Source organism: Telmatherina bonti (assembly GCF_933228915.1).
Source record: "Telmatherina bonti genome assembly, chromosome: 17".
Classification (NCBI taxonomy): domain Eukaryota; kingdom Metazoa; phylum Chordata; class Actinopteri; order Atheriniformes; family Telmatherinidae; genus Telmatherina; species Telmatherina bonti.
The window spans coordinates 14,886,436-14,898,245 of NC_136615.1; the positions used below are offsets into that span (position 1 = coordinate 14,886,436).

An 11,810-nucleotide genomic window follows, 5' to 3' on the forward strand; every position below is an offset into this window, starting at 1 on the left:
TTCAAACTGTGAGTTATGAAAGGCAGGACTGGAAAGTGCAGATGTACAATGATTTACTATAAGTTTTCTATTGTACTTTGGCCCACAAACCAACATAAATAGTCATTGCAGCAGAAACACTGCTTAGACAGATGCTAATATTTGTCAAGGAAGTCTGGAGTTTTGTGGCACTGCAGTGACAAAAATGGCTAAAAATATGGAGCATTCTTAAAAACAGATCATTAGTTGTTTTCTGATGGTAAGTACAGTTGAATCATTTTAAGTACAGTATAAAACATAATCAAACATAGCATAATTTTAGGCAGCATTTACATAATTACATCTTTTTGATTCTTTAAAAGAATTCCTTTCTATTGGATCACTGTAAAAAAAAAAAAGTCACACAATGAGTCTGATGTCTCCTAGAAGTCTGGCTCTCAGATAAAGCCGTATTGATGGATCATAATTATTTTTTAAACAGACATAGGCACATATTTAGTCCTTTCTTCTGGGAAATCACAAAAAGAAACCATGAAGTTTTCTTCATCTGGATAGACAGGTCTTTCAGCTGTCTTCTATACAAATCCAATCACACTTTTTATGTAGTCACTTTAAAATGAATAAGGCTTTACAAGCTTCATATTGTCTTAGTTTACCTAAGTCATTGCTTATATAACTCGTTCAGTGTGTGAAATTTTCTCATCTTGAATGGGAGAACAGAAGGCTGAACTTTACGTATTCAGAGCTGCTTGTGCTTTCTGAACAGCGGCCTCCAGCATTGTGTGGTCACTGAGCAGTTGTTGGAGGGTGGTTGGGTCCATCTCCAGGAGCATACCTACATATGTGCAGAAGAATACAAGCCAGAGATCTTTTCACATGATATTTAAAAGGATTTGATCATAATTCATACCTTGTAAAACCCAAATAGTTAGAAACATATTTAATTATGCTGTATATTGGCTCATAAACATGTAACATGTTACCTGTAATATCATTTGCATGAAGTGGATCCATCTCTTCCACTAGTGACAAGAGCTTCTCACCCAGTCTGTCCGTTTCATCAGCCTCTGATGAGTCGCTGACATCGGTCTCCCCCTGGTTCATCCTGAAGAACCAACAATACAACTTTTCAAATGTTATGAACTTATATTAAGCTAAAAGGTAAATTCAAACTGGCAGGGAAATGAAGGAATGCATGGCATGCAACTGCAGAAAGTAATGAATGTGCACAAAATTCTAAACAAAAACAAAAAAAAAGAAATAAACTTAACAGAGTAAGAAAATTTCTGTTTGGTTGGTTATTTCTGCCCTTCAATACATCGTTAAATAAAAACCTAATTATTCACCTTTAAAATGAAGTATAACCCTTAAGGACTATGCATTTATGGACTGACCAACACAGCTAAACAGGTGCATAGCAACCCCCAAATATGTGCTAAACTCACAATAGTATTTTTACTGGTTTTATTCTGTCTTGTTTTGAGTTGCTTGGGGGATTAAAGGATTGCACTTTTCCATAGTAACAGAAAAAAAACCAACATATTTACCATTTTTAGACTTCTTCTATATTCACTTTACATTATGATGTACCCTAGTAGTGTGTTATCTGCCAGTCAGGTCCCAGTCATACACCTGTGAATTTCACACACCTGGCAGCACGTCTCAAAACCACAATGAATACCAGCTGGAGAATATTGCAGAGCACGGCCCTCACATCTAGCTGTGCTGTTCATTTCACAAAAGCAGGATCTGTACACGTTATACCCCACTGTAACAGTGATTCATCAGGCTTTCTGACAATAATACACAACCACTGGTATTATTAAATGGGAGAAATATCTGATCGACAAATTTCCTTACCTTTTCTGCTAAGTTTACAATCGGGATGGTGGATTGGATCAAAGTCATGACAAGATGCAATCATTTGGTTTCTATTATAGGCTTATGTATGAATTGGCTTGAAATGATGTGTATGTCAAGTGCCCTGTGATAACATTGTTGTGAAGTGGCGCTATACAAATAAAGCTGAAATATAGTTGAATACAAATTTATATACAGACTGCAGTGAGCTACATACTCTTGTAGTGTCTTCAGGGCGAGATGCACCTGTTTCTCCAGCAGTTTGGAGTCTGAAAGAAGGTGTAGAACTGCATCTTTGTGCTGCTCCAGAAGCATTCCTATGTACCCATAAAAAATAATATTTAATGTAGTACAAATTATTCATAAATGAACAATGAATATTCATAAATTAACAATGAATACCTTCTAAAAAATATTCTTAACCTTGTCACGTACTGTATGCTCATGATGAGTATACTAGCATATTCATCAACAGCATGTGTAAAGTTCACCATCCTAATTTAGCACCAGAATACTTTCCTTTAGCACTAAAGAATATTAACAAACTCATTTGGTGGAAGATGGGAAAATAATCTCCATCCAGTCTCCATTACTTTAGGTCTTTTCATGTGACAATATAAATGTTTCTCATGACTATTAAGGCAAAACTATTCCACCAAGTAAATTTCCACTCAAAGACTGAAGCCCATAGACTGGAGAAACTAGGACTCAGATCAATTACAGAGGCTGGCCAATAAATGTCTAAGCAAACTGCTGAAACAACATTCTGATCTCTTCTCATGTTAATTTCACCTGTGATTTTCTGTGAGTGGCCAGTGTTGTACACATCCACCAGCTCAAACAGCTGCTCGCCCAGAGAGTCAGAGGATACAGATGCATCCTCTTCCTTATATGTCACCTCACTGTAAAGAAGCAAAGTAATGTAAGAATACACAATGTGAACTATGTGAAAGGATTGTCGTGACGCTCATGTGTGAGGCATTCATTTATTCATTTACATATAAATGTTTATAAATGCTCAATACACAAGTTACAAAGTGCAAAACTTGAATAAGGCCATAGAAGACGAATGAAATTATTATTTCACTTTTCTACTTAAGTTTGTCTGACAACCCAGATTCACACTATTCAATGGCAAATGTGATACAAAACGATCGGAAACTTAATTATGAAACAGACAAAAAATAAATAAATAAATAAATAATTTATTCATATGTGTATATATATATATATATATATATATATATATATATATATATATATATATATATATATATATATATACACACACACACATATGTATAGATAGATAGATAGATAGATAGATAGATAGATAGATAGATAGATAGATAGATAGATAGATATTTACATATACATACATATATTTCTAAATATGAATGTGTTCATTAAACACTGGCCAACAGTTTCTCCACTTCCCTGCTGTAAAAGCATCAGGTTCAGGAAACACTAGTACAGCTTACATCTCCTCCTGGCTGGACTCCTGTGGCAGCTGCAGAGATCTGAGGGCTTTCTCCACTGCTTCTGTCAGCATGCTCTCATCCTGAAGCATCTGACTCAGAACAGGAGCTGGTAGCTCCAGTAACATACCTGGAAAAAGGGCAGAGAGACACTGGATTTAGCTAACCACGACAAAAGGGATATTTCTGTTTCCAACAATTAAAAAAAAATTATAACATCACAGAAAAAAAAAGTCAACTCACCAGTTAGTTTCCCAGCATCCTCTTTGTGTTTAGGATAAATGAGAGAGTAAAGTTGTTCACCAAGCATCTCAAGATTTTCCTCTTCATCCATGCTTGGTCTCTCACATTAACCTTCCACTTGTCATTTCAAACGAGAAATTAACTTTAAAACCATCACTTTTCTAAATTAATTTAACATCTGACTACATATCCAATCACGTCAACATTTAAACAACATTCATCAAATTTTCTAAGACATTGAAAACTTAGCTTTTCTTGGTAAAGACTGTCTTAGTAACTCCATGATTATCTAATGGGTACATTTATATTTTGAATAGATTTCTGATTGCTACCTGTAAACACGAGTCGCACATTAACTACGTCATATTGTAAAGCGGCGTTTGTGTTCTTCCGCTGTTGGTGCAACTAACTAGTACTCTATAAAGATTACCTTCTAAATTTTGTATAAAACAATTATATTGCAAAAAGTTCCCTAAAATGAACTATTGGTTGATTCATGTGATGTAAATTTGTATGATAGTGGAATCCATTTCAAACTATTAGTAAAGCAGCATCTTTCTGTGCGTAAGAATTTCTTGAATCATTTAGGTAAAGCGGTTTCTGCTCTCCCCGGTCCTTTTCCTCCGCTAAAAGGTAACGTGGTCGTCTCGGCTACTAATAGCCACCACTTAAAATGGATTTGTTTTTGTTTTTTGCTTCTATTTACACCAATTAAATAAGATATTTGAATCGTTTTAAGTTTTACACAATTAAAGCTACAATAAATGTGTCTGTTATAGCTAAAATAAAGAGGATAAATGTGTAAGCACGTCGCCTAGCTTAGGCCTCGCCGTACTCTGATGGCTTAAAATGAGTTGGCAAGCTAACGTTAGCAAACCTCGCTAAACTAATACAGTCATCCACAAACTATTACAAAAGGGAAATTACTTTGTGTGTCATTGTAACATTTACCTCCTCCAAGTTTAAGTGTTTATTGGGTTAAACTGTAGTTAATACTTATGTTCTTTAAGGAATTTTAGCACATGTTAATGAAGACTCATTAAGCTTCAGATATTATCTGAAGCTATTGTAAGACGCAGCAGTCTAGTAAGCGCTGAAGTATTTTCTCATTTGTCCAGGTTCATCATGTCGTCCCATTTGCAGTGGATGGTCATCAGGAACTGCTCCAGCTTCCTCATCAAGAGGAACGGACAGACCTACAGCACTGTGAGTAGATAGCTGAAGCACAAATACAATATCACAACTATAGATATAGCCTGATCACAAATATTTAATTTCTGTGTAATGTAGCATTTCCCAGAATGTCAATATCATAAGATTACATGAGTGTGCTACACGTGTAGATTGTTGTTTGATGCCAGTGATGTGCTTCACAATGCTAATATGCAGCTGATGGACTTAAACTTTTGTCATTTTATTGTCTGAATGATTGTGGGTAAAAAATGAGAGAATGGGGGGGAAAACGTGTGTATTTTTTCTGTTAATCTGTGATCCAAGAAATTCTAATAATCATTTAGTCAAGCTCATCCACTGTGTGTAATGTGTGTTTTGGGGATAACTGCAAGCCTCGTGATCCAAACCCAAGAATGTAACTGAATACACACTGGTGTAGAGCGAGATCTACTTATAGGCTGCCAAACACCTCTGAAATAATTGTAGATATTTGACATTGATTTAGGACAGTAAGGGAATACATTAGTCTTAAAATATGTGAGTAATGCAGAATGTCATCTGGTAAGTAAATGAGTATTTTTTTATTTAGAAAAACTAGTATTTTACATATATTTTTTAAAATTATTTCAGTCAAATTCTGTTTTCTCCACATTTATTAAATATGTGAAGAGAAATAATGGGACCAATTATTTTTATTCAGTATTTCAATGGAATAGGATTGAGCAGAAGTAGCCAGTAGTACTGCTCAACTGTGGTGTTCACTGTTTTTGCAACTTGGGTAAAAACTGCTTAAGCTGGTCTGGGTGTTTTTAATGTTAATCAGTTGTGTGATCTCCAGTTTCAAGAGATACAGTCTGCCTTGGTAATAGAATTGATTGCCAACACAAGTTAGGTTTAATTTAAAAAAAAAAAAAAAAAAAATCTTTTGTCACCATTTTACTCTTTGCAACTGTTGGCTAAGAAATCTCCAAATAAGTCCAAAAGTTTTACATTTTGCATGGCTCTAGTAACCAATCATGTATTCATCCTGATGAAATACACTGGACCTACCTTTTTATTTGTTCTGCTGTTTAAGTAGTAAAGCTGCGAGAATATAACCTGCCTTTGGTGCTCAAATAAGTATAGTTTACATTCTCTGAGCTTTTCAGTGGGGTTTGAGTATTATTTTACTTTTATATTGCAGGAGCCCAACAACCTGAAGTCCAGGAACTCTTTCCGCTTCAACGGCCTGGTGCACAAGAAGACCGTCGGTGTGCAGCCAGCTGCTGATGGTAAAGGTGTTGTTGTGGTGCTGAAGAAGCGTGCAGGTAAACATCTGTTGCTGATTTCCTTGAAATGTTTGAGCAGTAGTGCTGATTTTGGAGTATAAATTTACAATTCATCACTTGTTGTCACTTAAGTTATAGGCTCTCTTTTTTTCTTATGTAATTTATATATATGTGTGTGTGTGTGTATATTAGGGGTGGTGAAATTGAATCGAAAAATCGAATATCGGGATTTTTTTTTTCACAATTTTAAGTTTTCTTTTGTTAAAATCTTTTTTTTCCCAATAAAATTAATAAATATAATCCATTATAAAATTTTTGTCATTTTTGTTTCGGTTGATCTTTGCAGCAGAATGATGATCTGGCTATTGTGTTTTTCCTAATTGAAATCAATAAAAATAACAAGCAAAAAAAAGGTTTTGTACATTTTTTTTTTGTTGTTTTTAACAGTTTTAACACTTTTGTTTTAACATTGAAGAATTGTGAGAATTAATTTAAATAGAATTGGTACCCAAAAAATCGGAATTGAATCGGGACAAAAGCATATCGTCACAGCCCCAGTGTAAATGTGTGTGTTATTGAGGGCCGATGCACCCAGCTCTAAAGTGGAGCTAATAATAAATAGTGTTCATGCTCAAATTTGTACTGTAGGAGGCAATAAATGAGATGCAGATGACTCCTCTAAGAACTGCACTTGTATAAAGGAGTATAGAAACATCTGTTGAGCCAGAATGCTTTTTTTTTTTTTTTTTTTTTTGCACAGGCCAGCACAAGCCAGCCACCTCTTATGAAAAGATTACCATCAACAAGAACTCCCGTGCCACCCTCAACAGCCTGAGGCACATCATTCGTAAGAACAAATACAGGAAGGACCTGCGCATGGTGAGCTTAATTTTTCATTTGAGAACCCAAATAAAATGTGGTTATTTAGTTGGCACTTTAGTTTGTGTGATTAATTACAGTTGATTTTCTCAAAGCTTCAGGAATTCATGTCTCTGTTTGTATCCCCAGGCTGCCCTGCGCCGCGCCAGTGCTATTCTGAAGAGCCAGAAACCTGTTGTGGTCAAAAAAAAGCGCACCAGGGCTGCCAAGACAGCATAAACTGATACACATGATACATAAATAAAATGTTTTTGTTTGGATAAAACACAACATTGTTCTTGAGTTTTTACTGGCCTTGCGTCTTTGTTTCCTGTGGTTTTTAATATGCAGGATTTGTCTGTTGTAAAACTTGATCTGATTTGTTGGATTAAGTTCTTTTGGATAATGTATATATATAATTGTTTTATATATTTTGGAATGGTGGCGTAGTATTTTGCACCGTAGTCTCACAGCAAGGTAGTGTGTTGAGTTTGCTTGTTTACCTCGTGTATGTGTGGGTTCTTTTTCATGTACTTGGGCTTCCTTCCACTGTCCAAAGACATGCATGCTAGGTTAATTGGTTACTCTAAATCGTAGGAGTGTGTGTAAATGGTTCTCTGTGTTGACCTTGTGATGGACTGGTGACTGGTCCAGGGTTTACCTTTCCTCTCGCCCAGTGATTGCTGGGATAGCCTCCAGCCTCCCCATAACGCTGAATTGGACAAAGTGGTTCAGAAAGCAAATGTATATTTAGAGCAAAGTTTCATCCCAGTGATAATTTTTATATGATGCTATTCTGTTCAGTAGTAATATGTTACGTCTAGATTAGACAAATAGAATTTTAACATTTTGTGATCCACTTGATACATCGATGCCTCTATTGATCCTTTTCTCCACAGAAATTTAATTGAGCAGATCTCACTTGCAGAGCACAACTAATGGGGTTGGAACTAAAGCAGGCATGTGAAAGTCGTGTTATAAAAGCTGAAAAAGTTCATGTAGTTGATTTTGTAGGTTCACTCTTCTTTTGTGCACGAAAATTACCCCAACCCTGTTTGAATAGTTTTACGGCAATTAGGACAGTGAGTAGAGGAATTGGTTTTACCGACCCATTTCCAAGTTTGTAGCTCTAATTTGACAACAGGCTAAAGGTTAGAGTTCAGCTTATAACACTCCATCTTTATCATAGTGGGGTGGTTAAATATCTTCTTAGTTTACATTAAATGTTTATGAGATGTGGACTAAGACCTAGAAGTGTATTGGATCTTATTTTAGGTTTGCACCTGGTTGAGCTGTTTTCTTCCAGCTAAAGCTCTTAGATTTAAAGTTGTCATGTTGGGTGTTGCGTGGCAGAAATGAGCAGTAGTTAGTTATGTATGTATTATGTAGTTATAAATGAGATGTCTGGATGTTACTTCCTTTTTACCCATATTATGAAAAAGTTGTGCAGAATTTGAAGCATTTTATTTTATTTTTACTGTCCACATAAAGAATATAATGTCATTGAAATGGGATTATACTGAGGCCAGCGGGTTAGATGCTGCTGTAGTCACTGATGCAGAATCATTAGATAGATTTTAAAGCAACCCACTGGCAGCTTTCCACTCATGGCTTTGGAATTAAAGATCATTCTGTTGTCAGCCCTCCCTCCCTGTTGTATCTAAGCTGATAAAGCATCCCACACCAATCATTTGGGGATGTAGTTGAAGAGAATGGCCTGTTGTCCATGAAGATATGACAGCTTGAGTGGGGTGGTCGCCATGAGAAGACTGAGACCAGTTTTCTTGTTGCTCCTGACTTTGCTGGTGCAGGAAAGCCGGACCTTTGAGTTACAGGATACAATCCATGCGCTGATAGAGGAGAACATTCAGCTCCATGATCAGCTGGAAAACCTCACTCAGGCCCTCAGGGAGTTCAAACGGATGCTGTGGCATCATGCAAATGGTAAGGTCCTTTTCATCATTTACATAAATATACATACACTAAACCACAGCTATGTGTAAAAAGTAGAAGGTGGAAGGTGTTTGTGTGCAACACGACTCCAGGAGATTCTATAAATCACAAATACAAGCTGCAAACTCAGCAGCATATTTACTTTTTAGGTGCATATTTTAATAAAACATTGCTGCAATCCAAGGTCAAAACGGCTTCTTTCCTTTAATTTAGTGTTTATGTCATGACTTAATCCTTTCCCTGCTGCTTTTACCCACTCATGCACGCTCACCGTCCTCACCACATGCTTCATTTCTTAGTCTCTCTCTTTGCAGTTGATGGTTTTTGTCTCCGTTGTGTCAAAAAGACACTAACAAAGCCAGTTTGTGTTTCTAAAACAGACCCAGATCATCACGAACACCATGATCATCACAATGAGGAGGCTGAGCATCTGTGGGAAGAATGGTCGCAACACGGTGTGTGTGTCTCTACAGCTGACTGAAACATTTTGCAGAATAAACACGGTCATACAGCTGTAATCACTGCAATGATTTGGACAGCTGTCCCAGAAGTCATGACATAAGATATTGATTTCATGCCCGTTAGAGCTGCAGTTCAGGGAAATGTTTTGAAAATAATCAGCTGCAGTGATATGATGATAAGATGGTATTTCTCCTTTTCATTGCAGGCATTACAGCAGAAACTCATCTTCTGTTGGAGCATGCCTTTTGTGGACATGACCTCCATGGCTCAGCGGCTCCCATCCACGAAGAGATAACCCTCCTACTGCTGGCATTACCCTGTCTCACCCTGCTGTTGTTGGGCTGCCTTTAGGCTAAATTAGCCTGATGTCAGAACTATTCTTTTTTACCACATCCTTCCTAAAAAGTTTAGTTAACATCTCATGACCAGGGGGAAGAAATGCAAACTGCACAGTGTAATTGAGAAATGTGTTTTGGTGTTGTGCAGGGAACATCACCCCCTCCCTGCAGCCCATCCTGTTCCAAATTATTATTGAGCCGACAGGACTGGATGGGTTCACCTTTCAGTCTGTTGTATCTACTGAACTGGAAAGTTGATGCTGGTATGTCATTACAGAGGAGGCTGAATCGTAGCAGCTTAACTCTAATGCACCTCATTTAAACAATATATGTATTACAATTAAAGCCTACAACTGGAATAAAACTAGTAACCATGTATGTTATAATCAGGACTTAACATACATGGTTAAGGAAAACACAATATCTGAAATCATTGTTGAATTCTGTAACCCCACAGTGACAATTGCAACTGTAAACTATTATGTTAGTATGTTGTAGTGATCTCAGGTGTATTAATAAAAGGATGCACTCCACATCTGGACCTGGAAAACATTCCTCATGGACACACAAGTGCCACCAGAGGTCGTCCTTTCGGTTTAAAATGTTTATTCTACACTGTGTTAATGATATATTTTCAATACAAACACCTTCAATCAAGATAAAAGTACAAAAAACTGAAAAACATTATGTTATTTTTATGTTTAATTTATGTATCATTATGTTACATTACTGTTTTTAACTGGTAATAGAAATTATTTCCAATTACCGGATGGCCTTTACTTGTAATAATTGTTATAACAACATTTTGGGATTACATGGACTTAAAAGTGAATTCGAACACTAAAGCTGCAAGGATGTTTTGGTCTTAAGTCAAATAAAAGAGATGTGAATAACTTGGAAGATAGATTTTATTGGATCTGCAGAACAAAGGTGGCAGGGAAATGCATTAACGCCACTAAAATCACAACAAATAGTGGTATAAACCATTACAAATGGGTAAGATTTACAAGTATGACAACAGAAACTGTATTTAACAGTAAAACAAACATGATAAGTTTCTGGCCAACAGAAATGTTATAAATGCAATGTTTACCAGATAATTGACAAGTGTTTATGTAATGCTGCTGGAAAACAAAGACAATGATTAAAATTTCACATTAAGGACGCAGCAGATTTAGGTGATATTCATTTTTTCAGCTTCAACTTCTTTTACATTTAAACAAACTGAGTGCAAACATCTTTCAGTTTATTTTACTCACTATCTGAAATGGTACAGTGGATACAAAAGTTAAAAAACTAAAGTTCGTTCTGGACTTAAGGTTTGTATGTTTGACGTGATGAAACAAAGATAATTAGTAGAGATGCATGTGAAAAAAGGAAAGGAATGCATTTAGACGGAAATAAATAGATGACAGTCAAACAAAACATTTAACTCAAAGCATTCTTGCTGTGTATGGCAAGATGATCAGAACAGCAAGTATTTACTCTTTCTCAATGTAACTCATGTTGACAATGGAATGATATAAAGCAACCCACTGGCATTTGTGTGTCATGTGCGAATTTAATTTTGGTTCTGCTCAGTCCTTCATCTCTACAAAGGGTCCAAACACACACACACATGAAGTAAAGTCCATGCAGACTGTGTAAGCATGTTTCCCAAGCAAGTATATTACAGCTCTAGTCTATATCAAGGTCAGAGTCCTCATCACTCACAGTAGTCTGTATGATGGCACCATTGCGAACCGTCTTGGGAACGAGTGGGGGCTTCTCAGGCAGCAGGCCATACTCTTGCAGCAGGGCCTCCAGGTCTACGGCAAAGAAGTCTTCCCCGAGCTGGTCTGTGAGCCGCACAAAGTTGCCAATCAGATCCCCTCCTTTGTAAACGAGCAGTGCAGGCAGAGCACTGTCTCTGAACAGTGCACTGGTGCTGATGGCTGAGCTGCGCACGCTGCAGAACTTGACCAGCGGGTACTCCTGTGCCAGGCACAGCAGGCTGCCGCTCATGGCCTCGCAGCCCGGGACGTCCGGCTCATAGATGTGGATCATGACCAGTGTGCTTTTGTCTTCTTTGTCCAAAGCTTCCAGGAAGTCTTCTCCACTATTCAGCTCATAGACCTGCTCAAAGCGCTTTCCGCAGCAGAGCTGCCGTCGCATTTCTTCGATGCGCTGCATGCGGTAATGCTGGAGGAAGTCTTCAT

General features: G+C 37.1%; 3 protein-coding genes across 4 annotated transcripts in view; 1 reads left to right on the forward strand and 2 right to left on the reverse strand.

Annotated features, from left to right (window-relative positions):
• Positions 1-305: 305 nt before the first annotated feature.
• Positions 306-3,803, reverse strand: LOC306768372 (uncharacterized protein). Its single transcript, XM_079256703.1, has 6 exons — positions 3,561-3,803; positions 3,321-3,447; positions 2,632-2,741; positions 2,057-2,156; positions 963-1,084; positions 306-814 (listed from the first exon to the last, which is right to left on the reverse strand). Exons 1-6 carry the CDS (start codon positions 3,649-3,651, stop codon positions 711-713), a joined length of 654 nt encoding a protein of 217 aa, XP_079112829.1. The 5' UTR covers positions 3,652-3,803; the 3' UTR covers positions 306-710.
• An 840-nt stretch (positions 3,804-4,643) lies between these two features.
• rpl28 (ribosomal protein L28) lies at positions 4,644-7,150 on the forward strand. Its single transcript, XM_079256704.1, has 4 exons — positions 4,644-4,766; positions 5,917-6,040; positions 6,762-6,880; positions 7,010-7,150. Exons 1-4 carry the CDS (start codon positions 4,686-4,688, stop codon positions 7,097-7,099), a joined length of 414 nt encoding a protein of 137 aa, XP_079112830.1. The 5' UTR covers positions 4,644-4,685; the 3' UTR covers positions 7,100-7,150.
• Positions 7,151-10,537: 3,387 nt separating this feature from the next.
• pdcl (phosducin-like) overlaps positions 10,538-11,810 on the reverse strand; it is a 12,469-nt gene continuing 11,196 nt past the window's right edge. For both annotated transcript variants that reach the window (XM_079256700.1, XM_079256699.1), the window contains exon 4: positions 10,538-11,810. This exon is cut by the window's right edge and continues 43 nt beyond it. In XM_079256700.1, coding sequence (XP_079112826.1) covers positions 11,290-11,810 — 521 coding nt within the window. In that variant the 3' untranslated portion in view covers positions 10,538-11,289.